This window comes from Melospiza georgiana, chromosome 21 (assembly GCF_028018845.1).
Source record: "Melospiza georgiana isolate bMelGeo1 chromosome 21, bMelGeo1.pri, whole genome shotgun sequence".
NCBI classification, from domain to species: Eukaryota; Metazoa; Chordata; class Aves; order Passeriformes; family Passerellidae; genus Melospiza; species Melospiza georgiana.
In genome coordinates, this window is record NC_080450.1 from 3497567 (window position 1) to 3525176 (window position 27610).

The 27610-nt window shown below is 42.5% G+C and overlaps 2 protein-coding genes across 2 annotated transcripts in view; both read left to right on the forward strand.

The window, feature by feature from the left end:
* PITPNC1 (phosphatidylinositol transfer protein cytoplasmic 1) overlaps positions 1 to 8741 on the forward strand; it is a 74784-nt gene extending 66043 nt beyond the window's left edge. The window contains exons 7-10 of the mRNA XM_058038747.1: positions 1319 to 1474; positions 2531 to 2594; positions 5795 to 5913; positions 8652 to 8741. Of these exons, the coding sequence (XP_057894730.1) occupies positions 1319 to 1474; positions 2531 to 2594; positions 5795 to 5913; positions 8652 to 8657 (345 nt within the window). The 3' untranslated portion in view covers positions 8658 to 8741. The remainder of the gene's footprint in view (positions 1 to 1318; positions 1475 to 2530; positions 2595 to 5794; positions 5914 to 8651) is intronic.
* Positions 8742 to 14542: 5801 nt separating this feature from the next.
* On the forward strand, positions 14543 to 27591 carry NOL11 (nucleolar protein 11). Its single transcript, XM_058038733.1, has 18 exons — positions 14543 to 14692; positions 16063 to 16176; positions 17390 to 17446; positions 18017 to 18162; positions 18387 to 18444; positions 18966 to 19104; positions 19511 to 19720; positions 20018 to 20094; positions 20825 to 20948; positions 21631 to 21734; positions 21986 to 22054; positions 22800 to 22984; positions 23211 to 23336; positions 23495 to 23710; positions 24583 to 24661; positions 25512 to 25604; positions 26039 to 26146; positions 26453 to 27591. The coding sequence occupies exons 1-18, from the start codon at positions 14543 to 14545 to the stop codon at positions 26564 to 26566; spliced, it is 2169 nt and encodes a 722-aa protein (XP_057894716.1). The 3' UTR covers positions 26567 to 27591.
* The last annotated feature ends 19 nt before the right edge of the window (positions 27592 to 27610 follow it).

Consider the following 27610-nt stretch of genomic DNA (forward strand, 5'->3'; position numbering starts at 1 on the left):
GCCTGTGACCATGGGCTGTGCTGTACAGGGGGTGTTGCTCTGATAAATGATGATGCTGAACTGTTTTATGGTGATTTAACATTGAAACCTTATTATAGTGTGAGCTCAAAGTCTCCCCTTTGCAAAGGCTGTGTCAGCAATAAAAGCAGTGACTTTCACAGGGAGGAAGGACTCTCACCTCATTAGAGAGAAGCTTTAGTGGCAGAGCTTCAGTTTAGGATAAAACCAGAAGTCAAGAGATAACTAAACAGCAGGAACATGAATGCTGGTGATACATAAACTCACACTGAATGAAGCAAAATGTAGATCAGAGTAGTTATCAGTTTTTTGTGGTTTTTCTCCTGATTGTCATCCATTTAATGCATAATTTAAACACTGTTTAAGTACATGATTAACTACTTTTACAACAAAGGATCTTCCCAGACCTCAGCACTGGGGAAAGAACACAGCTGAGCACTGCTGGTTACTCTTCAGGACAGATTTTAGAAGCTCCACTATGAATTTTCTGAAATGACATAATTTTCAAGTTCTGACAACCAGTGCTTAACCATAAATTATTTCTATTTACAAGATATAATTAGCAGGATTGGACATAAAGGGAAATAAAATTATACCAATATGGAAAATAACACTTTCATAGATAAAACTGTATCTTGTACAGATGAATGTAAACTTTAAAAAGATGAACCAATGCCTTTAATGGTTTTATGAAATTATGTTGTAATTTCAAAGTTGCAGTTCCTTTGATTTCCCAGTTTCTGAAAGAGAAACAGAGTTGGGATTACTCATGTCTGCTCATGACTTAGTTGTAACCAGAGATGGACAAACTGCAGGAGTTCCCCACTTACCTTGGGATGAACAAGTGCACTTCAAACTGAAGGTGGCGTTGTCAGGGTCAGTGTGGAAGTGTCAAAGCCCCAACTGGACACAATTTCAGGAGACAGGCACAGGTGGAAAGTACAAGCAGTTCACACCAAGGGGCAGTGGAAAAACAGCCTCTGAAGAAGCCACTATTTTTATTTTTTTCCCAAGACCATAAGTAACCCTTGGAGTGCACTGCACTGTAATGACTTGCAGTAACAGATTTTCCTACAGCAGAGAACAGCAGTCCTGGATGATATGATTGTCAATGCTGCCATTGATTCACTGCCAGGCTTGGATTTTAGGATAGCCTAGCACATTTTAAAAGTCAATTTCCTATAACTTTTCTATAATGTTTATTAGCATGTTTTGTGTCTTCTCACAACTTTTACTTTAGCAAATTGACAAACACAACTTCCCCTCCTGCATTTCCCTGTATGTTTTCTTTGTTCTGCAGGATCCCAAATACTTCAAGTCACAGAAAACTGGGAGAGGCCAATTGAAAGAAGGCTGGAGAGAGACCCATCAGCCAATTATGTGTTCCTACAAACTTGTGACTGTGAAATTCGAAGTCTGGGGACTTCAAACCAGAGTAGAGCAATTTGTACACAAGGTCAGTGAAACAGGAGCTGTTTCTTATCCTCCACATGAGCAGAACTCGAGCATTCACAGGAATGTGGCAATGGCTTTGGAGAAGCCTGGGAGCTCAGCCCAGGCTCAGACCTCTCACAAGGTCTCAAAGAGCTGGAGCAGAGCCCAGGACATCACTCCGGGTACAAAAGTGACAAAGCCCAGAGCTGCTCAGGCCTAAGGTTGAGAAAAATTACCAATAACATTTTCAGTGCTGTGACCAATTTATGAGCTGAGGTATCTCTGGGTGCACAGGGGTCCCATACACACAGCACTGAGGTGAAGAATCCCTTAGAAACAGACTGTCTAGTGGGAAATCAGTCTACTAAAAATTCCAACTTCCAATCAGTCTACTAAAAATTCAATTAATGAATAGCACAACTACAAGGTGATAACATTTTTCATAGTATTGACCTGCTACATGTTTGAAAAAACTGAGAGGGGAAAAAAAGAGATCCAGAATGTCTAATTGGCCAGAGATTATTGGTGTTGTCACTACACTGCAAGAGTTCTATTGTCATTACATTGCAGGGTTCCCTATTGCTGGATCTTTGTACCTCCTTGATGTTTCTCGTAGGCAGCTCCTCTAGGCACTGACTCTTCCTTCTTCTCACAGCAGCCAACTGACTCCAGTTCCCTTTCACCAACCAAGCCACTCTTTTATAACACTCTTCTTCTTATTGGCTATAGCTGTGGCCTGTTAAAGTCAGGCCTGCTCCTGATCTTTAATAATTAACCCAGTTGCAATTCTTTTAGGGGGTTAGATTACTTTCTATACTATCTTTATTTACTTATATTCCACCCCCCTACATATTGGTATTTCTACACATTCCAAAATGGATTCCTTGCTAGTCAAAGCCAGGATTCAGTGCTGGCAACAGATCCAGTTCCAGTGGGAAGCTGGAATAGGAGCCCTTCAGGGCCAGAATGACATTTTAGACACAGAACTGCCAGAGGGTTTCTCACTTCAATCCTGTTGAAAGACACAGATGAGATGTTTTGTTGCTGCTGGGGCCTTTAACCCTTTCCTTGTTTGCAGGTGGTCAGAGACATCCTGCTGATCGGTCACCGGCAGGCGTTTGCCTGGGTGGATGAGTGGTATGGTGAGTGTCCTCCTGAGCCAATTAACCTGCAAATTAACCCTTCCAGGGGGCTGGGACAAGCCTGGGACAATTAACAGCAGGTTCTCATCTGCTTTCATGGATCATCAGGTCCTAGTGTGAATTGTTCATGGAGGAGGTGGAACCATGTTAAAGATCATCTCCTTCCACCCCCTTCCATGGGCAGGGATTATTCCACTAGGCCAGGCTGCTCCAAGCCCCATCCAGGCTGGCCTTGGACCTTTCCAGGGATGCTGGATTTGGGCAGCAGCCAGGGATGCCTTTCCATCCCAGCATGTCAGTGGACCTGCCCCAGTGCCTCACCTGCCCTGCAGGCAGGAGTTTTCTGTATGGAGAACCTTGTGCACGTTTGAATAAAGCTCCTTCTTAAGGCTGCCTTAACTTGCAGCCATTTCCATCCTGAAGATTCCTAAGGCTTCTGACCCAACACATTTCCAGCTTTTTAGGAAAGTCTGAAACTATTGATATGGATTGCAACAAAGAAAAGATGGAGCTTTTCTGAAAAAAGATGTAGATAAGCATAAATCCTATGGGGTCTGATTCAGCAGCAACTGCCTGCAAAAAGTGCTGGAATCCATGAGGCAGCTGTGGGAATGTGGGCACTTCCAGCAGGACAGAGCAACCTGAATATCAAACCAGTAATCACAGTGTCTAAAGAGAGCTCACTGGTTTGTACCTTTTACATGCATTTTCTGTAAGACATATCCATCACCACAGCTGCTCTTAAAACAGGCTCTGAGACAGGCCATGGAAATGCCATAGGAATTTGACAATATATTTAGAATGTTTATTTAGGCTCTCCTCAAGCTTCAGGAAACACCAATTTGGGCATTTCATGGGTGAGGGACAGCTCTCACCAGAGCTCAGAGCATTGTGCATTGCTCAGGGAGTCACTGCTGCAAACCCATCTCTGAGGTGTTACAGCCCTGCACTGGAATTCAGCCTCCAACCCAGTGGGCTCATTGTTTGGAAATAGAGAAAAAATTGCTTTGAAATCACAGTGTTCTTATAAATTTAATACTTCATTAAAATCTTGTGCTGTAATGGTCATAAAAATCCTGAAACTGCTAAAAATATCTTTTTCTATTGGGATAGCTGTAAACTAGTGAGAGAATTTTATATCCAATGAGAAAGTTCTTCAGAGCAATTTTTTTTTTAATTTTAGATTTGTTTCTTTTTTTACCTGAAATAGAACAATTCATTCTTTTCCCTGCAGCAAGTCAGGAAAACTGGTAACTTTAAATAAAACAGCCTGATTTCATGTAAAAATTGAGCCAATAAATTTGCTCCCAGTCTACCCAAAATATCTATCCAGTGAGAGATGGAGAATGTTACTGAGGAGCAAGGTGTCAGCTGCACTTTAGCAGAGTTACTGATAACAATGACAAATGAACAGCCATGAAGTCAAACATACCAAACAGGTTTAGCTCAAAAACATTTCACTATAGATTTTCCCCTCCTAAGTCTAAAATCTCCCTGCCAAAAATACTCTTTCTACAGATGAAATACTGTGTTCACAATTATCTTGTGGATTTTTCCTTGTCAGAGTGAGCCTTTTTACTAACTAACATAGTGTATTTTTAAATGCTTAATTATCAGCGTAAGTACAAAACCTAAAAAATCTGGGCTTAATAAAATAGATATAATAATCTAGCATCCAAAATATAATTTTAAGTGTCTATTAACACCTTTTGAAATTAAAGTTTGAGAAAGACCTGGAGATGATGGTAGTCAGATAAACTGAATCAAATAATCAGTGTAATAAACAATGTGTTATGTTAATGACTGGTTGCTGTTACTGACCTTGTAAGTATGAATGTGTTTTGTCATTTAATTTACTGAACTCTATTTAGTTTTATTATTAAGAAATTCTATTTTCTCAGTGTTACTTACTAATACAGAGCATGTTCTGTGCTTGGCAAAGTGCATCCCAGCATGTTACTGACACAGCTTCTCAGCTTGTTTCTCATTCCAGACAACAGTAAAGACAGATAGAGTATCAGTTAGGGGTATTCAATGTTTCCTTCTCAACTTCCTTGATCAAAATTTCAGACTGCATTTGTTTTTACTGATGAATTATGACATCAAGCTGAAGTTGTATCTTGCCTTAAAAGCTGCCTCATAAAATGCAGCAGGAGCCTCAGAGCTGAGAGCAGGGAGTGGTGTGATCCAAGAACTCCCAAATCCCAGTGGCACATCATAAACTTGAGGAATATGGGAGCCTCAAGAGCAGATCACAGTGCATGACCAAAGGGGCACCCATTTCAAGCAGACTGTGCCAATAAAATGCTCTTTAAGTGTTTGGAGTCAAAAGTTGATGGTTGTTTTTACAAGGCTCTGAAGCTACCAAAGCATCGTAAAGAGCAGCCCAAACCCTGCCACTGCTCCTGCTCTGACTCCTCACTCCCCAGGGCATTTATGGAAAGCCTGGGAATACTCAGAAGAGTCACAGGCAATTATTGAGTTCTTTATGTTTTCCTGGAGCTGTGGTTGGTGACAAATGCTGTTCAAGGTGTTACCATTGCCTGGTGTTCCACAGCACCTGGCAGGCTGTGCTGGGCAGTGCTCAGTGACCCTGCTGCTGGGATCAGCCTCACTTGAGGGATATTTCTAATTTTCATCATTCATTCAATTGCTTGAGGCTACACAACCATTAACATCCTCACTATTAATTCACTTAGCAGTTTAAGTGTTAGTTTCTGGAATCTAAAGTGGTGTGGGCTCTAACACTGTGATTTTTTGCTGGTTATGAGATGTACAATGCAAAGTTAACTAAAACTCTTTTTGCAAGTGCTGGAAAGGTAAGTAAATATTTATAATATTTCTGTATCTGTCCTTTATTCCAAAGGATCTTCTAAATTCTCTTTAGAAGATCTTGGCCTTTGCCAAGGCCTGCACTTCAGTACTACCTGCCTACCTTACATTACACAGATACTCCTGAACAACTTCCACTCCTTCCTGTTCTCTGACTCCCTTTGACTTAACCTTGCACCTTCCTTGGCTGACACAACTACCTTTATGAGGTAATTTTCATAAAGCTAGTTGCTCCTTGCTTTTTAAAAAATCCTTTGTTGGCTTCTGCTGAAAGACTTTGTGTTCCTAGAACCTTCTCCTTAGGAAAAAAAAAAAAAAAGTTTGCACTGAATCAATGGAAAATGCCAACAATTTTGAACTTTTTACAGATATGACTATGGATGATGTTCGAGAATACGAGAAAAATATGCATGAAAAAACCAACATTAAAGTTTGCAACCAACATTCATCTACTGTGGATGAAATAGAGAGCCATGCCAAAGCAAGAGTATGTCAATTTTTGAAACATATTGCCCATCCTCAGCCAATGCATCTGCACAGACCAGAAAAGAGCAACCAATTGCTGATCAGCCAGTGGAATTTTGGGGAGGTTTTGCTTCAATAAGAACAGAATCTTTCTCCATGAAGTGCAATGATTTTGCCTTTGGTTTGCACTGTGACCCTGCCAGTTATGTAAGGGAGGGTGGGGTTGGGCTCATATACAGCTCCCTGGCTTCCAGGAAACACAATGCTCAAATTTCACTTGGATACATAAAGAGGAAGTTAAAGAGGATTTTTACTTTCTATTCTTTCAAGAGTTAAAAAATGCAGGAGTTCACAGTGGTCTAGTCAAAAAGCCAAGAACATGGGGAGTGGAAAACTTCTATGGGATTCACAAAATTCTTTCTTTCACCAGGAAAAAAAATCTAATGAGTTATTCACTCTTTTCAAGGTAACTTTAATGTTACTGTCATTGATTAGCTACCAACAAGGTGGGAAGTATTTTCAAAAGTATGCAGCAGTGTTTTGTGGAAAAGGGCAGCTTTCTGTGTATGTTCTCTGGTCTGGAGATTTCATAAAGTACTTATTTACCTAATCCACAAGTAGAGGCCTAAATTTAGAGGTTGATACTCTCTGCAAATAGAGAAGATGCAGCAGCCCTTGCCCCTGCAATGTCATTATTCCTTTATTTCTGCTAATGGTGCTGTGGAGCTCAGTGCTGGGTTTAGCCATGAAATCAGTGTGGGGCAAGGCTTGAAGGGCTCCAAGTCTTTCCTTGGCTCTTGCTCAGTGCCAGCTGGCCCCAGCCTGAGGAGATGTTGTCTGCACAATCCCTGGGCAGGTAATTCTTGTGCTTGTGACACAGCAGCTTCACTGACATCAAGGTTACTCCTTAGCAGAGAATCAGTTCAGATTTTGGCTCTACACTTCAGGATCTGGTTCTGAATGAAGTCTGCCACCTGTAGTTTCCATGTGGAAAAATTGTCATTGAGGTCAGAACAGAAGTTGTTATTAATGAAAAAAAGAAAGTGAACCTGAGTCTTCCTAGCTCAGTGTAAGGACTGTTTTACTTGAGTGTATATCAAGCAGAAGGAAATTAAAGCAAATATAAGCTAAAAAGTAAAAGTCAATTGAAGTGTTTAATGTCTGAATAAAAAATGAAGAGTCCTGGAGGTCCCATTCAGTAAGATTTCCCTTCAAAGGACAGTGCACTGACAAACCTTCCTGTCCCCTTCATTTGTCCAAGACAGCTTTTGGTTCACAGCATACAGAATTCCTCAATCAAAATCCCTGTGATTTCAGTGGGATTTGGGACACTTTGAGTGCAGAAATTCTCACCCACTGTTACAGGGTGTGAAACGAAATGTAAACCAGCAAAACAGGTTCAAACCTCTCTCCAACATGAGTAGGTACAGTTCCCCTGGGACCATCTGTTTATTGCCAGCACTTCTGTCAGATCTGCAACAGGCAGATTCTCACTGCTAATGGTGCCAGTGTGGGCTGGAGAGGTCCCTGCAGTGTGGTGCAGGGGGAGCCAGCACCGTGCACGCTTTTATTTCATGTAATATTGGAACACAACAGAAAGCTGCTTCAACAGCCAAGGTTGCACGTGTCTGCAGCTGGGTAGGGGCAAAAAGCATCAGTGCCCTGGAAGAACAGGATTTTATCACAAATTTGGTAATCCCCACTGCCAGCCCTATGCTTCAGACACTCGAATATGTGAGACTTCTTAATTGATTAAAAGACTCCTGGTTTTATTTCTACATTTTTGATCTTTCGTGGCTCAAAGAATCTATAAATGGTCTAATGAAATACTTCAAATTTATGAATTTAACTTGACATTCAGCAAAAATCTTAACATTGCCTTCAGTTGGCTCGGTGGGCGTCTTGCAGGCACTGCAGACATGGAGCAGCAGGTTCCAGAAGATCTTTGCTGATTTTCTGCTCAGCTTCCCCGGTGGTAGCAGATGTCACTGCCGTGGTTTATCGCAGGTTCCGCACGGCTCCGCGCTGGGATCGCGCTGCCCTCTTGCGGGGCTGGGCAGCACCGGGACAGCTCCGGGACAGCTCCGGCAGCTCCGCGCCCTGCCCGCCTCTCCTTCCCCAGGGCTTTAATCCTCATCTCCTCTGCCTGGTTCCGCGGGAATTGAGCATTTGAATCTTGCGGCTTTGTCAAGGGAGAGAGAATTCTTCAGGCTTTATTGGTGGCAAAGCAAAACAGGCTTGGTCCTTGCATGAAGCTGCAGCTCAAGTCAATGGAAGGAGAGAGAATTTTTCATCCCTTGATAATTACAGCAGATGAACAAACCATGACAACCCTTTGCCCACTTGGCCTTATAATCGAAATGAAAAATTTAAAACCCTTTTCAAGTTTGAAAGTTTGAAGTTCTGAAAAATGCTACCTGCTGACTGTATCCAAATGTACTCTTTAGTTGCCTGTGGAATAGCTGGGTTTTGCCAGCAATTCCAGAGGCAGCAATCTTTATTCAGCTCAGACCCAGGTAGAGGAACCATTAGGACGTGATTAATGTACTTAAAACTTTGTTTCCTTTACACTGTGCTCATTGTGCTCCAGTCAGTGCCTTACAATGGGGAGGCATTCATGCGGAGAAGCATTTAATGAGATGCGTGATAAGCAATCTTCCCTGCTTTAGGATTTGGATGGAAGTAGTTTAACTGAGTTAATGAAATGATTATTTGAAATTATTCTAACATGCCTTTGTGTTTCATTCCTTCTCGTTGAAGACATGACAATGGATGAAGTCCGAGAGTTTGAACGAGCCACTCAGGAAGCTACCAACAAGAAGATTGGGATTTTCCCACCGGCAATATCTATCTCTAGCATTTCCATGCCTTCCTCAACCCGCAGTGCTCCATCTAGTGCTCCATCAACCCCTCTCTCCACAGATGCTCCTGATTTCCTAACAGTTCCCAAAGATCGGCCTCGGAAAAAGTCTGCTCCAGAAACTCTCACTCTTCCAGATCCATCGAAAAAAACCTTTTAAATTAGCCCTGCATGTTTCCTCCTGATAAGCCATGTCTGCCACAGCAAGAGTGACATAACTCCATTGCTCCAAAGGTCGTGCTGGTTTGTTAGTTGGTTTTTTTGTTTGTTTCAGATAAACTTTCCGGTGTGGAAAGATGACTCCTTTCCTCAGACTCGATCCTTAAAACCTTCTGAAAAGTGCATGCAAGAGAAAGTAGTTTATATATTCCTAAAGTAGTGTTTCAAGCCATATGGTGCATCTTACTGCCACCAATGGAACAGTCTGAGGGGATGCTATAAACGAAACCCAATCTTTCTGTAGCAGTACTTTGCCTGCAAACCCTCATCTAGGTCACAGCATTTATAATTAGGAGTAGGTATTAAGTAAATCTGCCAAGGACTTCTGAGGCAAATTAGTGCCAACTAGAAGGCAGGGTTAACAGAAAAAACCCTCCCATTTTCTTCTTTTATAACCAATTTTAAAATCTTTCCCACTCTCAGGCTTCTCCTGTGTGTTCATAAACCTTTGACCTGTAACTCATTGTACTTGAACACCAACAGATCCACATTTTGCTTAATATGACTCAGGATTTGGGGCCTAAAACACAAACCACAAATCTTTTCAAACCTAAAATATCACTGTATCAAAGCCCCAGTTGTAATTAATTATATTGACTTTGAGGCCATTGAACTATTTCTACCTTGCACAGAATTTGTAACAGGAACCACCTATTTCTTGTAGATAATGTATTTTACTATCCTTGTCCTTTTGTGAGCTCAGAGTGTTGGTGTTCATCAGTGGTGTTCTGTGACATTGGAAAAAGCAGCTGAATTGTGCCAGTTGAGAAACAAAAGCAATGAATTCTGTCTTTTCCTCACTGGAAGAAGAGCAGTAGTCAGGCTGGGAGACCTTGAATGCAAAGGGAAGAAAACAGGAGATTCTTTTTCTTTCCTGCCTTGAATCTCTGCTAAACAGAACAATCTGACAGAGCTGGGTGCAGGCACTGCCTCATTGGGGAAAGGGACAAAATCAGTCACTTCAAAAAGCAAACCAGTGGTGGGTGATGTTGAGGAACCAGAAGTGATCTTCCTGGTGTGTGTGTGTATGAAATCACTCCTCAATCTCAGGAATTCAATTGTTGACAAGGATGTTTCCCAGAGGGAGGTGTAGATGGTGGAAGAAGGAGAAAAATAAATGGCAGGAGTGGCTCTTCCTTCCTTCTCTTCAAAGCATGAACTGGGTGAGACCCTTTCCTCCTGCCCCCTCTGTGGGACACTCTGCTCTCCCCCACAGCAGCTGCTGCTCCATGGCTGCTGCAGCTCCTTCCCTTGGTGACATCAGGGAGCCCCTGTCCAGTTCCAGGGAATGACAGCTCCTACCTGAACCATGATCCCAGTGGGTGACACTTTGTGCCACCACTGATGGTTGATGGATGGAGGAAAAAAGAGACTTCTCAGAGCTGAGCTGTGCCTGAATATTGAACACTCAGTTTGGGGGTGCCCAAACCTGGGGCACAGTGGCTGAAATGCTCTGAGCTCCTCCTCTCTGGCTGCAGGTTTTGTGAAATGAGTGGTATTTGGGAAGAGGTTTTAGGAGCAGCAGCAATTCCACTGCCAACCTGCACTGAAACAAGTGTTCATTTGTCTGATAGTGAAAATCCTGCAGCCAGCAATGTCCAGGAGCTCTCTGCAGGTTTGCTGTGGTCCTGCATTCTCCCTTGTCCTCTCCATGGTTGGCTTTGCTTTTCTCTCCAGAGCTGGGAATTCTGACTCATTGCTGACCTGATGGGTGATGCTGCTTTGTTTAAAAAGAAGCTGCTGTAACACTGCAAACAAAACTTTCCTACATTGGTTTATTATTTCAGCTTAACCAGGGTGCACATTATGGAATCATAGGATCATGTGTAATTTTTTATTGTAATTATTGATTTAGTGTCAAGATTGGAACGTTGCCAGCAAAGGGAAATCTTTAAAAACATAAAACATTGTTTGGTTCTATTCTCATTGCCTGACTTTGGCCCATACAGAAATAGTTCAGGTCTGCTCCACCTGAAAGTCTGTTTCAATGGATGTTTAATTTGTCCAAGACAAATTTGCTCAGCTCTATTCAGTGTCCTGGTGCTCATGTGACTGTTTCTATTCACATTTGGGAATCTGGGTTTGACACAGATTGTTAGACCACAGCAGTTCCATCTTTACTCATTTTAACTGATTGATTTCCAATACATTGATCAGGATATTAAGTAGGTTTGGGGACAAGTCATTTGTGAAAATCACTGAACAGGACAGATTTGGATATCTGCCTGGTGGAGATGTAAGAGAGAGAGACAGATCCTGGAGTGTCAGAGTGACAGAGTGACAGAAGCCTCCCTGCTGTGCCCAGCTTCAGTGTCCCCACCCTGGATGCAGCACTGGCAGGGTCAGGAGCAGCCACTCTGCCTCTGCTGCTGCCCAATCAAGGCCAATTAAAAGCTCTGTAATGTGTCCCTGCTTTGGATAAGAGTGCCCCAGGTTTTCACTGATCATGCTGAGTTCTGCCTTGCAGTCCCCAGCACTCATCACCCAGCTGGTCAATGACAGGATCTTGAAATGCCTTTTTCTGTTTGGTTGGCTGCTATTTAGGGTAAGAGAGCTTTTTCTAGAATATTCCCAGCAGGCACACATGAAATGAAATGGGAAGGAAGGTCTGAGTATTTCAGTGTAACACCTTGAGGGGAAGGGATTGTTTTCAGTGCTGATTTTTCCCTTTCTGTTGTGTTTTCAGACATGTTTATTAGGATTAAAATAGAGAGTTTTGCAGGTGTTCCTGACTTTGTTTGCAAAGATAAACGCTGTCATTATTTACTGGGTGCAGCCTCAGAGCTTGGTGAGCACAGCCTGTGTTCCTCTCCTCTGCCACAGTGACAAGAATCCCATGATGCAGCCCTGCTAGGACTTGGCAAGGAATTTTTTATCAAGGAGAATACAGTTCAGAGCAAAAACTGTGATGAGTTTGTTCAGGTTTCTGTGAAAACCTCCAGGCTTTGCTTGTACTTTTGTGTATTTTGGATAGAACAATCATTACAAAACAACTGGCAATTCAGTGCAGCTTCAGAAGGGTCCATCTCCTAAAATATCAAAAAGGGAGGGACCCACAAAAGTTGTTCCTGAAACCTGTACTTAATGGGATTTCTTATGAATGTAATGGTTAATTTTGTAAAGGACTGGATAAATACTATGGAAAGAAACTCTTTAACCTTGTTCTTTGGCTTTTTTGATTATTCTGGAAGGTGATTTTGTGACATCTAGTAGCCAATTTGCATTAATTGCTGCTGTAGAGACTTTGAAACTGAAATATTTGTTCCTTGAATTTCAGTTTGTAACAAGACCGCTAGACTTTGCTAAAACTGCTTTGAAGCTTGCTGCACTATAACTTCAAAACAATGTGTTATCCTTTGAAATAAGCCAAATGTATATGCTTTTTATGAATTAGTGAGTGCAGTAAGAGAGAATTCAAAATCTTGTCAATAGGAGATTTTCTGTTGCCATTGTTTGGACTTGGTTTTCTATGTGTAAGTTAAAATTGCTAAATAAGTCTAACAATGTTTTGCTTTAAATGAACAGCATGGTCATTGAATTATGATCTCCTGTAGTTTTGTGGTGTCACTAAAGCAGGTTTTATTGGTTTCTTATATTTCTGTGATAATTCCACATGATTCTGTTATGTCCAGTAATTAATTTCTGTTATTTAGAGCACTGATGGCAACATCAGGCAATGCATCACCACCGTCAGAGAAGGACCAAGTCTTGATTTGCTCTGCACGTTCAATAGTGCAAGGCTCAGCAGGAGAATTTGACTGTCATTTTTCTCATATCACTTAGTTTCTGTTTTTTTCCAAGTTATTTATTATTTTTAATATTGTATTTTTCGTTGCATTTTGTTGTAAATAAACTACCAACAACTATTCTTTACAACAGTGGTTGTTTTCTCTTACCGAGTCTCCTGTAGGCAGAAACCTCCTCACTAACATGTAACATTGACATTTCTATCCCAGCTCTGAAAGTCACTTCCTCAAAATTAAATAGCACAAAGAATTAACTTTGTGAGGAAAATTTAAAGCACTTGCAGCCTCTCCTGGGTTCTGTTGTGCCCCAGGTCTGTTAAAGGTTTTACCGGGGCAGTGCCCCATCGGTCTGGCATTAACCCATTCACTTGTAAATGACCATTTGGTTGACAAGGAAGTTTTCCATTGGGGAATCTAATTCTTTATGCAGGATTTGGCAGCTCAGTGCTGTACCAAGTAACTGGAAAAGACTGGAAAAGAGACCACTCGAATGCTCTCAGGCTTGTCTCCAAGTCAGTTAATTTTACTCATCAGAATTTTCCCTCGCACAACGGTTCTTTATAAGCTTTTACACAGAGACTTCACTTCTTCCATGGAAACGGAGCCTTCCCTGCTCCAGAGGAACGGCAGCGCTCATTCAGGACGGAAAAGCTTCCGGGCAGCGTGGGACAGGGCAGGGGAACAAAGAGGGGACTGGAAATGTTTTAAACTGGAAATGGGACGGCTCAAAGGGGACAGAGCCCGCGCAGCCCCGGGGACACCTCGGCAGCCGCTGGGTCACCGTGCCCGGCCGTGCCACCGGAGCCGGGAGCGCCCGAGCGGGTGTGGACAGTGACCCCAGGGACCCGCACCGACCTTCCACAGCCGGGGCTCCTGGTCTCGGGCACGGCTGAAATCTGCACATGCTCAACATCCGCACAGGGAAACACAGCGCGGTGAAATCCCGAACGGGACCCCCCGGCTGCGCTGTCAGCGGGGCCGGGCTGCGCTGCCCTGGGGACAATCCCACCCCCCCAGTGACACTGCCCAGGGCACAATGCCCGCCCCGTTCCGCTGCCCTGGGGACAATCCCCACCCCCAGTGACACTGCCCTGGGGACAATCCCCGCCCCGTTCCGCTGCCCTGGGGACAATCCCCACCCCCAGTGACACTGCCCAGGGCACAATGCCCGCCCCGTTCCGCTGCCCGGGGACAATCCCCCCTCGGTCCCTCACAGGGCACTGGCACGGGCGCGGCCGCTGCCCGGGACAGCCCCAGCCCAGCGGGGCCCGCGCGCACCCTCAGCCCCAGCGGAGCCCTCAGCGCCCGTCCCGGGCACATTGACGCGCACGTGACCGCCTCATTAACATACGCGTGACCTTCATTCCCAGAGACGTGACCCCGCTCATCGGCGTGCACGTGACCCATTCATTAGCGTCAATCTGCGCCCTCATTAGCATACAGCCGGCCTTGCCGTGGGAACGCCGCGGGAGCGATGGGGACAGCCATCGGACAGCGGCGGCGACAGCCGAGTGAGGGCAGTGCCCGCGGCCCCCGGAGCGTCCCGCTGTGGGGCGCTGTCCCCAGGACAGCTGCCATCGCTCTCCGCACCCCTCACAGTACTCAGGGCCCGTAACGCCTTGGGAGTGCAGGGGCCCGCAGCCCGCAGCCCTCAGCCCTCAGCCGCTCGGGGCAGGCGAGACCCGGCCGGGCAGCGCCTCACGAGAGCACCGCGCGCTCCCTGTCGCGACAGCGCCGGGACCGTCCCGACCCCGGCCGGCCCCGCCCCGGGTCACGCGGGGGCGCGCGCGCCGCGCCAATTCTCGCGAGAGCAGGGCCTGGCCAAGATGGCGGCGCTGTGCGAGAGCTTCACGCTGCGCGGGCCGGGCCCCGGCGGCGGCGGCTCCGGACTCGACCCCGGGCTGTGCCTGGAGCCGGGCCCGGGCAGCGACCTCGTGCTGCTCACCGAGCGCGGCCGGGCCGCCACGCTCTTCAAGGTACCGCGCGCGCGTGCTCGGGGGCAGCCCCGGCATGGGGGGTGTCCCGGGCAGGGCCGGGGCCGCGCCGTTTCCCGTGTTCCCTCTCTCCCGGCTGTCCGGGCCAGGCCCCGCTGTCCCCGCCGCCATCCCCGTTGTTTATTCCCACTGCTGGGCTGGCTCCAGCCCGGGAGCGGTGCCGGCTCGGCCATGCTCTGCCCGCTGCGCTCCCTTTGCTCGGGAACGCGGGGCGGCTCGGGGGCTTGTTCGCGTATTTCTCCTTTTGCTGATATTCTCTGTCCGTTCCCCGTCCCAAAAACACTTCCCGAAGCCACAGACGCGTGTCCCTGCAGTGCCAGGTCCTGCGCTGTCAGCTCAGTGTCAGCTGCCGTCCTGCGGGCAGCAGCAGAACTTTAGTTCGCAGCACTTGAAAATGAAAATGTGTTCTGGTCTCTGTTATTCAGTAGACCATAATAAGAAACTTTAGGGCGAGTATTTGAGTTTCTGTGTTTAGTTGGCTATCACATACACAAGGTTGGGGATTGCAGTGACAGGACAAGCAGGAATGGGTTTAAACTGACAGAGAGTAGGTTTAGTTTAGATATTGGGCAGAAATCGCTCCCTGTGAGGGTGGGCAGGCACAGGGTACCAGAGCAGCTGTGGCTGCCCCTGGATCCCTGGCAGTGTCCAAGGCCAGGCTGGACAGGACTTGGAGCAGCCTGGGACAGTGGAAGTGTCCCTGCCATGGCTGGGGGTGAGACTTGGTGATCTAAAGTCCCTTCCAACCCAAACGATTCCATGGTCTAAGTGGGTCGATGATACAATCTCCTTTGGGTTGTTTATTCCCAGTGCCAAGACCATCTGTGAGAACACAGCTTGTTGTAAATACACTCAGTGCTGTAAATACACCCAGTGTACTCCTGAGGGAGGAGAGGGGCTCAGCGCCCTGGCTGTGAATCACACAGAGCAGGAGGTCAGACTGCAAAATCCACTGCTCTTGGTCTCAATAACTCACCCTGAAATAGAGGAGAAAAAGCACAAGTCTGTGTGTGATTGTATGAGTCAGTAAAAACAAATGCCACTAGTGATAAAATGAATATTTGCCCTTTGAAGAAGCCATGCCTTGTACCTGTGCTTCATGGCATAAACCCTTCAGACTGTGACAGGTCAAACTTATTTCTTACATGAAAGGAAATCTCATTAATGGAGAGTTCTTTCCTGTTATTCTGAAATTGTTAGAGTTAGAGGTGGAAACAGGTATGTTCAAGAGGAATTTCTGAGTAAAGCAGCCTCCATATGTGGCTGTCTCTCATTTCCTTTCTGTCATGGAGAAGTCCCCAGAGTGTTTCACATGTTCCATTTGACTGGCATTGTCCTTGTTCTCACTCCAGATTTCGGATCAGAAGCCCCTGGGCTGTTGGTCAGTCAAGCATGGGCAGATCCTCACCTGTCCTGTCGTGTGCAACTTTGAAACCCACGAGTACATTGCAGTTCATGATGACAAGGTGAGAGCCTCACCCTTCTCTAGAGGGAAAAGGAGTTGGGGGATCCTCCTGAGGGATGCAGGTAGGAACAAATCAGCAGTGGGACATTTCTGGTTGAGTGTGGGGAGCCCTCAGCACACTGGTAATATGTGAGGGTACCAGTTGTGGGTTTTTTCTGGGTCTGGACTGAAGGCACTTGAGACAATAATTCATGTTCAGACTCAGGTGTTTGTTATTTCTTATCAGTAAAACAGTCTCACCACTGTGACTTTGGCAGCTTTTCATTAGAAGGCACAAAATGGCCAACAATCTCTTGTTCCAAGGCCTTTTAAGACTAAGCTATCCAATTAAGAGCTGACACCTGGATTATTTTCCCTTTTAACCCAGTAACTGATCCCAGAGAGCCCCCAGTGCAGACTTTTCCACCCAATTACAAAATGCCACCCAAACCCAGGATGACAGCCTGTACCCTCCATCTTGCTTCCATCCACAACTTACTAAAAATCCCAAACCATCAATTTCTCACCAAGTGATTCACCTACACTGCTCTCTGTGATCTATTTCACACTTTTGTGGAGGCTTTCTCCACAGATGAGGGTCAGAGTCAGTGCTCCCCTGGGGGTCAGGGCACCCAGAGCAGACACAGAAATGTTTCCTGTGGTGCCCTGGGTTTGCACAGTGCCGTGAGCAGGTTCTGGCTGAGCACCATGGTCTGGTGGCCTTGCACACAGGAGATGCTCAGTGCCTGCTGCTGCCCTCCCTGAGGATGAGTTACTTCTCCTCTTGCAGCCTGGGTGACATTTACAGCTTTGTGGTGCTGGAATGGCTCCAATAGCTCACACCCCCATCCTTGTTTTCCTGCTCTTGTTTCACAATTCAGAGTTTCTCTTGTGTTTATGGAGCATTTGCTTGGATCATGCTGAGCCTTTGGCTTTTCATTGTTGAGAACTATCACTCCTGGCCTTGCATTGCTTGTGAAAATCTGTATCTCACCTGTCTCCATCACTCTGATCTACTTTAATTCAGAGTTCTGCTGTGTCTTTTTCTTTATTTCCAGCTCAGGATTTCTGAGCTTGGTTTCTATTCCTGCTGTTTCTGCTCCCCCCTGGGGCAGTTCTCCCTCAGGTTGCTCTGAATGCTCCCTGTTGTTTCCTCCTGTTGCAGTTGTTGGTATTTTGAGTGCTGAGAAGTCTGTGTGTTACTGCTTTATCTAAAAATGATGCTTCTCTTAAAGGTTTTAAGAATATGGAAGAATGAAGACCTTAACTTGGACAAAGCCTTTAAAGCAACAGTAAGTGTCCTTCAGGTGTTCTCTTTTTTTGTTTTGGATCCTGGTGGACAGAAAAACTGCCCCAATTTTCATAGTATTGGCCATGTTACATTTTAGCTTAACTTGTGCTTCATGATGTTGTGGAGTATTGCAAGGAATCCACTTGCACTGACTTTAGCATCAGAATATTTCTCCTAAAGTGATTTTTATACCAAGGCCAGCATTTCTGAGGACTTTCTGAAGATGATGAATTGTGTTCAGTCACAGATCTCCATGTTCTGCTGGTTGATGTGTTAAACATCACTTTGTGTGTTGCTGTAGAGCAGTTGTGTCACCTCCTGACCCTGTCCTGTATTTTGTGATGTGATTCAGGAATGTGATGCTGATCAGGACATTTTCCTGGCTTTTTTTTGGGGTAGTGATTTACATTATTTGTGGCATTTCAGCAAATCATCAACATTCAGATCTACATTATTAAGACTCTTAAAGCTTCCTAATTTTTCTATTAAAAGTGTGAATAATGCACTAATTAATCACTTAAGTTTTCAGGGATGTGTAGCAGAGAACAGAGATGTGTTTTTGCTCTTGCAGCTGTCAGCAGATGTGTACAGGATCCACTCCCTGCCCCAGGGGGGGGCCCTGGTGCTGTTCAGGGGAGGGGGGGTCCGGAGCCTGGATGTGCTCCTGGAGGCTCCTCAGCAGGAGATCGAGAACCTCATCTCAGCTGAGACCATCAGGTCAGTGGGGCCTCTCTGGGAGGGTCTTGCTGAATTCTTGGACTGTGAAAATTGGGGAAAATCAAAGACTGAGATCATGGAGTTGGGTGCTTTCTTCCAACGTGTGGGTTTTAAAATCTTAGAGTTATTTATAGAGATTTCCTAAAAATTATCAGTGTGTAGTGCTATGACTTTCTGTATAAACCTGGAATTTGGAGGATGTTTATCCAGCTTTCTGTTTTTAGGTGGAGTGGAGCTTTTATGGAAGGCCAAGAACCTGTCTTAATTTTCATTACTCAGAAAGTGAGTTAAATATTTTTTATTTTAAAAACTCTCCTAGCAGGAGACCTGAGTGCTTTTATCAAAATCCATCACTGGTTTCATTTGATTTTTTCAAGCTTTTAGTAGAATCATTATCCTGATTTAAATGGAAGTTGTGTTGCATTCAGGGCTAGAGCTGGGCTCTCAGAACTGCACAGAACAGTTAATAAAACGAAGTACAGTGGACATTGTGTGACTCTTCATTGCTCATTGTGAAGATCTATTGAATAGTTCGTATGTTTTTAAAAAAGGAATTATACCTGAATCTGTCTTTATGCAAATGTTTCTTCCTGTAAATCCATTTGTTGCATCAAATAAGAATTTTCTTTACTTGTTAGTCTGCAGATAACTCCAAATAATTCTGTATGTCCTATAGAAAACACAATTTCCTAGTTTTGCACAACATCCAAAGTTAAGCAGTACTGATATCTGAATTTCTGTTACATCTTCTTTGTGTAAATTAAGGAAAAACTTTCTTTTCTTTTTTTTTTTTTTTATTTTAGGATAAGGATTTTTTTGTCTATGTACAGAAGCCTAAGCTGAACAGTCTACACAAATACAAGCTTGAACAACAGAAATTAGCCAGGCCACTGTGTTTCACAGCACACATTACAAACCAAACTGTCACACTTCTGTGCTTGTGTAAGTTGTATTTGTTAATGGGTTGTGATAATGAAGCAAAAAATTGTATGAAAGGACATAATATGTTCATATTTATGAAATGCTGTTTAATATTTTTAGGTTTTAAGCTTTCTAAAATAGCTACAAGTAGTAATGAAAGATTCCTGATACTTTAATGGTTACAAAGGCCAACTGTTCCTACCTGTGATCACTTGTACCCTGCAGATCTCACTGCACCTTCATTGCTGTACTTTTATTTTGCTGCTTTGGATTATAAAAAGTCCTTTAAATATCCTGCATTAATTCTTCTTTCAGCAGTCACTGGATATTGGGGTTTTTTTTAATGTTCTTTTGCCAAATTATATCAAACAGGTTTTTTCCACAAAAAAACTTTGTAAAAGAGTGATTATTATTTTTCTTTTGACAGATACCAATCATTGTGTGTATCAGGTTCTGATACCTCTACAGCAAGATACTGAAGAAGAAGAGGAAAAAGAAGAAGAAATTTTGTCCAAGTCACTACTACTAAAACTTTCAGTATCTGGAGCTGCTCTGAAAGGAACATCTTTAGTTGTCCTGGACAAAGACCACATTGCAGTGTTGGGCAATGTCCCTGATCCTGGGAGAAAGCCCAAAGGTAACTTGAAAAATCATCTTAAGCTATTGTAAGGTCTAAAATGTCCTTGGGCAAAGCACTGGGTGTGAAAACTGCTGTCTGTCTTGTCCCAGCCTCTGCTTTAAAGCTCTTCACTGGAAACCCAGCATTTCTCTGAATTGGGATTTAACCTGGGTGATGTAATTCCTAATGCTAAATCTGCCTGAGCTCTTTTGAAACAGTTATTTCTGTTTCCTCAGCGTTTGTGACTGAAAGTAGCAAAGGCAGATGTGCTGCTTGTGTTGCTTTTTGGTCTCATCCATCTGTTACTTCCCTCAGAGTTCCTGACCATATGGAATACAAAATTCCAGACGTTGCAAACCTGCAAGGATCTGCCCCAGGGGACCAGTGGCCAGGTGAGGCTGAGCCCTGGCTTTGGCTCCTGGGCCTTTGTGCTTTTGGCAGCAGGGCAGGGAGTGTTGGGCTGCAGAGCTCTGCTGCTGCTGGGGGAGCAGGAATTGCAACTTCTGCAGCAAAATTATTGCTGACCAGTTAATGAGCACTCTCTGTCAGAATATTCATTGGGAGAGTGGTGCCTGTAGGAATTTCTGTGGCCATTTAGTGCTTTATCACTTCTCATGATCATGATTATTTGGTGTGAATGAAATCACTGAGCACAAACCCCAGCAGTGTCTGTTCTGTTCAGGCAATTTGCAGTTGAAATCCTAAATGATTCTGTGAACACCTGAGCAGCACTTCAAGCTATTCCAGAGTCAGATTGGTGAAATGACACCTAAGGAATAAATGCACTAGTGAAGTGAACCAGAGCAGCTGACTGCTGTTGTCTTAAAATTGCACAAGAGGAAACTTAAAAAGTGAAATTTACAGAGGACTTAATGCTTTGGAGCAGCATTATTGCCCCCTATATTTTAGGACATCCCTGGAAAAATACTCAGCATTTGTAATTTCTGTATTTAAAATCAGCAGTTAATGAAGGTTTGCTAGCAAATGTTAAACCTACCACAAATAATTTAAAATATTCTGATCAGTGACTTCCAGTTGAAGTTTACAGTAAGGAGTTACACATGAGTGCAGGAACTCACATTTCTGCTTATCTCATTTATGATACATTTTAATATTTTGTAGTTGTGGTGTTACGAGGAAAAATTTTTTCTAATTCATGGGAAAGTGCTGACTGTAATTATGTACAAGTGTGAAACATCATCCTTGGCAGCTGCTGTGGGAAAGCTCAAGGACAGTCAAAGCCTTGGTAAGATTATTATTTTTTTTTAACAATTACAGTGAGAAGACCTTGCAAAAGGAAGATGTCTGAAATGATATAAAAATTATTTTAACACAGTCCTATAAAATTAATTCATTGAATCTAAACAGCTTGAAGCAACTTCACACTGTCCTTTGTTCCTGGCTGCTAAATTTACTGGTGCTGGGAACACCAAAGCACACAAATGTCTGAGTTTATTGTGGCTTCACTTAGCCTGGGTTGTCATTCAGATCCTGGAATCACTGAGAACACTGGAATGCTGGTGATGAACACTGAGAACAAAGTGAAATGTTGTCTCCTAAAAAGAATTTTCAAAGAGTTTGTGGTTGGATAGGGCAATGTCAAACCTTAGTTTGTAAACTTCAGTTTAAAATTGTACTGTCACAGTGGTTTTAAACCCTGCAGTGGTAAAACACTGCAAGTAATGCTCAGGATAAATTGTGTAATAACTTTCTTCTCCTGCTCCCAGAGGCAAAATGGAGGAACAGTATAAAAAAAAACTCATAAAATTACCCACTGCTGAAATAAAACTGGCAACTTTCTTGGCATAAAATCCCTTGCATTATAGTTTAGAAAGTATCTATTAGCATAAGAAGTTGATGCAATATTCATACTTCAGTAAATGTGCTGTAAGTGTTACCTTCATGCAGTTTCATTTGTGTGTTCCCAGATGTGTCCTCGTTTGTGAACTGGAATACCCTGGAAGAGGAAGAGCTGGTGGCTTCCCTTGAGTCCCAGGAGTCTGTAGCTCTGAAAGCAGAGTCCAGAATGAATGTGAGTTAGCATTGGGGTCATTTGGGGTTGTTGTTTGTCTTGTCTCTTCCCCATGCTGCTGCTCTTAAGTGTTGCAGCAGAAAGAAATTTCAGTTTATCTGTTACTGATTGTTTCTAGCACTGTTTCTGGAATTAAAATTAGTAATTATAGTCTGGACAGCAAGTTGACACATGAAGTGTCCTTTTATTTTGCTTGAAATCCTTAAACATTTTGGAGCTGAATAATAACTCTGTGTTTTTCTTCACCACAGTTAAGATCAAACAGGAGCACTGGACGATCAGGGTCCTTATCAGTTGAGCAACTCTTAATAAGACTCAAAGTAAGTAACCCAAATATCCTCAAGTAGTGTTTAGACACTCAGAATATTCTAGGTGTCTCTTTAGCTGTTACTTCTTTCCACATATCAGGGTGACCAAGCTGCCTTGAGCAGGTGAGATGAAGGATTTTGTTATTGTCATTTTTGTGCATTTGGGAATGATGAAATTAAGTTTTGTCACAGGAGTGTATTTTGATAACTGTACATGGCTTATAACAGCTGAGTTCTGGAAACTTGCACAAATTTGTTCATTTTTAATGACAGTCTCTTACAGTAAATAAGGGAGGATATTTCATCTGACCTTTGCTTGTTTAGGTTCTTATTTATGGCCTTAATTTTGTTGAAGGCATTTTGGCCATAGGAAGATGGAGGAATTGTCAGGAATTCCACTGTAAATTCAGCAAAAAGCTCTTTAGTTCCTTTCTAGAACTTGCTGCAAGTGCTCTGATAGCTCTCACAGGAAGGGAAACTTACCTACAGTTCACGTGGCATTGTCACTGATGGAACAGGTGATTAATGAGCTTGCCTGAGTTCAGAGTGAGGAACCTCCTCATTTAGCTCCTTCATGCTTGAGAGAATCTATCCTATCAAAACACAGAGTGGTGAGGGATTTCTATAAATTTTTGTAAATTGAATTCCAAAATAGATCTACTTCTATTCTACTTAATGCCACCTTCTAATTAATGCCAGGGTAGTTGTCAAACATGTGCCATGCACTTCTGAGTTGCACAGTATTTGTCTTTTCCAGGATACTTCTAATTATGTGGTGGAAATTGAATTGAAAAAACTAATAGCAAGAGCACCGACCCTAGATCTGCAAGCTGCCATTGGCTGTGTGGTCACTGCCCTTACAGACAGATGTAAAAAAAATCCAAAGTTCTACCCTCAAAGTTTACTGCAGGAGATCGTTGAAACCCGGGACTTGTCCTACAGGTAATGACTCTGCATTTTTTAAAGTGTAAGGAGTAATTTTTAAAATTAAAGTAGAAATAAAATTTTTATAAGCTGCTCTTGAATTATCAGAATTTAGTACCAAAGATGTTTATTTTCTTGTTGGTGTTTTACATAAAATTCCATCTGGGGAGGAAGATTACTACTACTACCTGAAGTGTAGTTCTCAGTGTGGACTGTGCAACCTATTAAATTCATATTCTTATAGTTTATGTCCAGATTTAATGGCTGTTGCTTTGGAGCAAAAAGACCTGCAGCTCTTACAGATCTGCCTAGAACGGTTTCCAGATATTCCTGAAGAAATCACTTATGCTTGCCTGAAAGCATTTTTAAGGTAACTCCAAATCATTCTTTCCTTTTTTTCTTCACCAAATTTTAGTCTGGTTTTGTTTTCATAATAAGCTTCATAGAATTCATTATATGTCTTGATGACATTGCTGATTTTAAAGCTAATAATTAAAAGTGTTAAATGTCTGAAATTTTCTTCTACAGCACAAGTGAAGACCATCTTAAAAGTGTAGATGTCAACCTGGATTCTGCCATCTGTTACGTTGATGTTGAATGCAATGACATGGAAGTTAAAACTGAAATTCTAGAAAATGGTTTCAGTGAAGAGATGGACCAGGACATGTGTGATACCAAAATCCCAAAGGAAAGGCAGAGTGATGGTGGATCCTGCCCTGTTGGGCTTCAGAAGGCAGCGTTGCTGTATCCTCTGTGGGGAAGTGTGACAGTGTTCACAGGGGTCTGAGGATGAGGGAAGAGATGAGGATCTGACTCCATGTGTCAGAAGGATTGATTTATTATTTTATGGTATATATTGTATTAAAACTATACTAAAAGAATAGAAGAAAGAATTTCATCAGAAGGCTGGCTAAGAATAGAATAAGAAGGAATGATAACAAAGGTTTGTGTCTCAGACAGAGAGTCTGAGCCAGCTGTGATTGGCCATTAATTACAAACAACCACATGAGACCAATCCCAGATGCACCTGTTGCATTCCACAGCAGCAGATAATCAATGTTTACATTTTGTTCCTGAGCCCCTCAGCTTCTCAAGAGGAAAAATCCTAAGGAAGGGATTTTACATAAAAGATGTCTGTGACAGGGAAGGGCAGCCAGAGCTCTGCACGTGCTGTGGGTGTTTGTGTTTGCTATTGCCAAAGGCACAACCTCTGCTACTGCTCAAGGTTTGAGTTCTCCTAAGAGCTGTTCCTACTCAGTAGAAAAACTGTTTAAATATAAATAGAAATATTTAGCTTTTAGAATGTATCTACACCAATTTAAACTTAGTTTTATTACACTTTTGCAATAATTTTTCTCTACTTAAGAGCAAAGGTATCAGTGCTTTGGATATTTGCCTGTTAAAGCACATCAGGCAGTTACACTCTTGTGGGGGACAGAACTGTTCAAGTTAAATCTATTGTAATGATTCAGTTGCTGTAGATATTTCATTATAGAAATAAGATTCAAATAGAGCTTCCCTCAAAAACCTGGAGAAATATTTTCTTTAGAATTCACTCTGCTTTGAAGAAAGTGGTATTTTTCCTGCAGTGTTGTTCCCTTAATAGCACCACACAGAAATGCTGTTCTCCATTCACCTTACACTGAAACATTTCTTTTGCCCCACCTGAAAAACCTTCCAGCTCAACAAGCTGTTGTAAGTATTTTAGCATTAAAAAGTATAAAACCACTTATTTTGTGGTGAAGGGAAAAGATTTTTCTCTATTGTATATGAGAAATTCACCATTTTTTCAGGAGTCTGAATAACAAACTAATGCATGAAAATGAAATTAGGATGCCTAATATGATTTAATATTAAGGAATATCACATTTTTCTATATACTTATGTAATTTTCTTGATATTTGTTGTCCTTGCTTATTTTAGAAGATGTAAGTAAGAAACTCTCTTTATGACCCAGCATACCTGGAAAAAGTTCATATTCTGTTAGCAAGGAATAATACCTTCCCTTGATTTAGATGTTTTTTTAAGAAAGGAAAAAGACACAGTAATTTAGTCAGTCCTATCAGAAACAGGAGTTTAGAAAATATGGGAAAAAACCTCTGTATAATCCCAAATGTAATACAAATCTAGATCACCTCAGTTTAGGAAAAAACCCCACCAAACTCCCCTGTTTCTCAGAATCTGAAATATAACTTCAAGAACTGTGTGTACCTGAGCATATGTGTGATTTTCCAGTGATTTTAGAAAAGCCCCACACATCAAAACAGAGCTGATCTCATCTCTGACACATTTCCTGGAACAGTGATTACCCCTGAATGTAATTTACACTGAATATTGCTGGGAATTTTCAAACATCCAGGTATGGGTGGTGTAAGAGAACCATAAAACTTGTTTTTAATGTGTAGTATACAGGCATCTATGTTGCATTCAAAAGCAAAAAAATTAAATTTTAAAAATCCTTATGACTATTACCATGTGCAGAACAAAACCCCTTGGTCTATTAAATGTTTGTCCCTTACAAATATTCTGACTTTTCTGCTTTCAGCTATTTCTCAGGTATTTATATTACCTGTATGTGAAATGCAGTGAAAAAGTGAACACCACTCTTCCTGGAATACGTTCTCCCACAATAAACCAGGTGAGCAGCTCATTCTATCCCACAATAAACCAGGTGAGCAGCTCATTCTATCCCACAAAAAATCAGGTGAGGAGCTCATTCTATCCCACAAAAAATCAGGTGAGCAGCTCATTCTATCCCACAATAAACCAGGTGAGCAGCTCATTCTGCTGTGCTTCCTTCTCTTTTTGGGGTGTGTAACTGAAAAGTTGGGAATATCTAAAATCAACTGACACCTGCATTCATTCTACCAAGAGCTGTCCATCAATGCAACCTCTATGAAGTCAGATGTAACACTTTAACAATCAAAATGCAAATATTCCTTAAAATATGCCTGAACATGTGAGCCCATGCATTTTGCAGTAGAAGTGAATGTCTCAGAGTTCAGCTTTTAAAGGCAAATGTGTTATTTCCAGACTGGGAAGTGTAAGTGGACTTTCTTTGTTTCTCTTCAGATCATGGATTGGATGTGCCTGTTGCTTGATGCTCAGTTCACTGTCATGGTGATGCTTCCAGAAGCAAAGGACTTGCTTTCAAACCTGCATAAGTTTGTGAGAGCCCAAGTAAGTTGCATCTTCTGGGATAATTCTTTGATTTTCTGTTGGATTCAGAATATGGATGTTGAGAACAGGGGGAGACAGACAGCAACAAATTATATAGTGAATCAAATAATGTCTGTCCTCCTCTGTATGCTCCTTCCTGAGCTTGAATTGCACTTGCCTCTGTGTCATTTGGATTTCAAAAGCTGTTTCATTTGGTTTAAATATCTTAAGCTGTGCAGAACCAGAGATAATTCCCCAGTATGATGATGTACAAAAAGAAAGGGAGATTATATTTTACTATAAATGTCTCTGTTTTCTTCCCTTCAGGTACGGTTCTACTCAGAACTGAACAAGATTGAGGGAAGTTTGCGGGAATTACAAAGACTGAACCACCTGAGAGAATCTCAGACCTATTCTATTGAAGTGCTGGAAATCGTTTGAATTTGAAGCTCATTAACACATTTATTTTGTATTGATTCCTTTTATGACAAGGATGTATTAGCACTCCATATTGGGGCTGTCAAAAGTTGTTTTCTACGTAGGAGGAGCCTGGTTACTCTGTAGCTACATGGGAGTTGTAAGTTTGAACCTTGTGTATTAAAATCTCTCTTTTTGACTGGATGAGAAGCTGGATGTTTGCTTATATTTTCATGTAGAATTCTGAGATCATGAGAACTTCCTAGAATACCACACAATTCTTGGCTAAACACAAGATGGTTGTGGCAGAAGTGCTGAGGGCATAACTTGCTCCCTTGGGCTGTGGAACTGGGAAAGAGCTGCACACACAGTTAAAAAGCTTGAGTCACTTTGGAAGGTGACATGTTTGGTTGTATTTGTACACTGTCAGTACCAAATGTATGTACAAGTGTGAAAAAAACCTCTGCAGTAGCAGCTGAAGATGTATAGAGGGGACTTCTTGGTGCTGGTAGTAAGTTGCTTTCAATATTTTGGACAAGAAAACTTGTCTTGAATTTAAAATAAGAACATTCTTACCTATATCAGTTTGTTTTCTGTAAGTAATTTTTCAACTACTGAACACCTCAGCTTAGTTAATGTCACCTGTGCTGCTTGAATTCTAGCATTTCAAAGTATATCTTAGATGGATTTTGACTCTCTTTGAAATACAAAGAACTAAAGTTTTATGTAGACAACATTTGTTGAAGATTTTACAGCTATCTGTTGACTTATTCTTCTGATGAGGCAATCACTTAAAGCTGACCTGTTACAAGATACTGATGGGACTATTCATCTGGAATAGGGAAAAATGGGAGAGAAACATAATGCAGAATTTCCTGGAGTTGAGTATGAGGTGGATTGTTGGGGACAAGATAATCAGTACATTTTCAGAACAGCAAATATGATGTTATTTTTACTAATTATCTGATGGAATATTAGTAGAATTCAGCATATCAGTATATTGATACACTTTGGTTTTCATCATCTAAATAAAATGACAATTGGAACTATATTGAATTACCTCAGCAA

Bases quoted from the DNA above. Each gene is read 5' to 3' on its own strand.
- NOL11 (XM_058038733.1), top strand. From the start codon at position 14,543: ATGGCGGCGCTGTGCGAGAGCTTCACGCTGCGCGGGCCGGGCCCCGGC. The intron at 17,447-18,016 runs GTAAGTGTCCTT...TTGCTCTTGCAG, and splicing joins ACAAAGCCTTTAAAGCAACA to CTGTCAGCAGATGTGTACAG. The intron at 19,721-20,017 runs GTAACTTGAAAA...TACTTCCCTCAG, and splicing joins TCCTGGGAGAAAGCCCAAAG to AGTTCCTGACCATATGGAAT.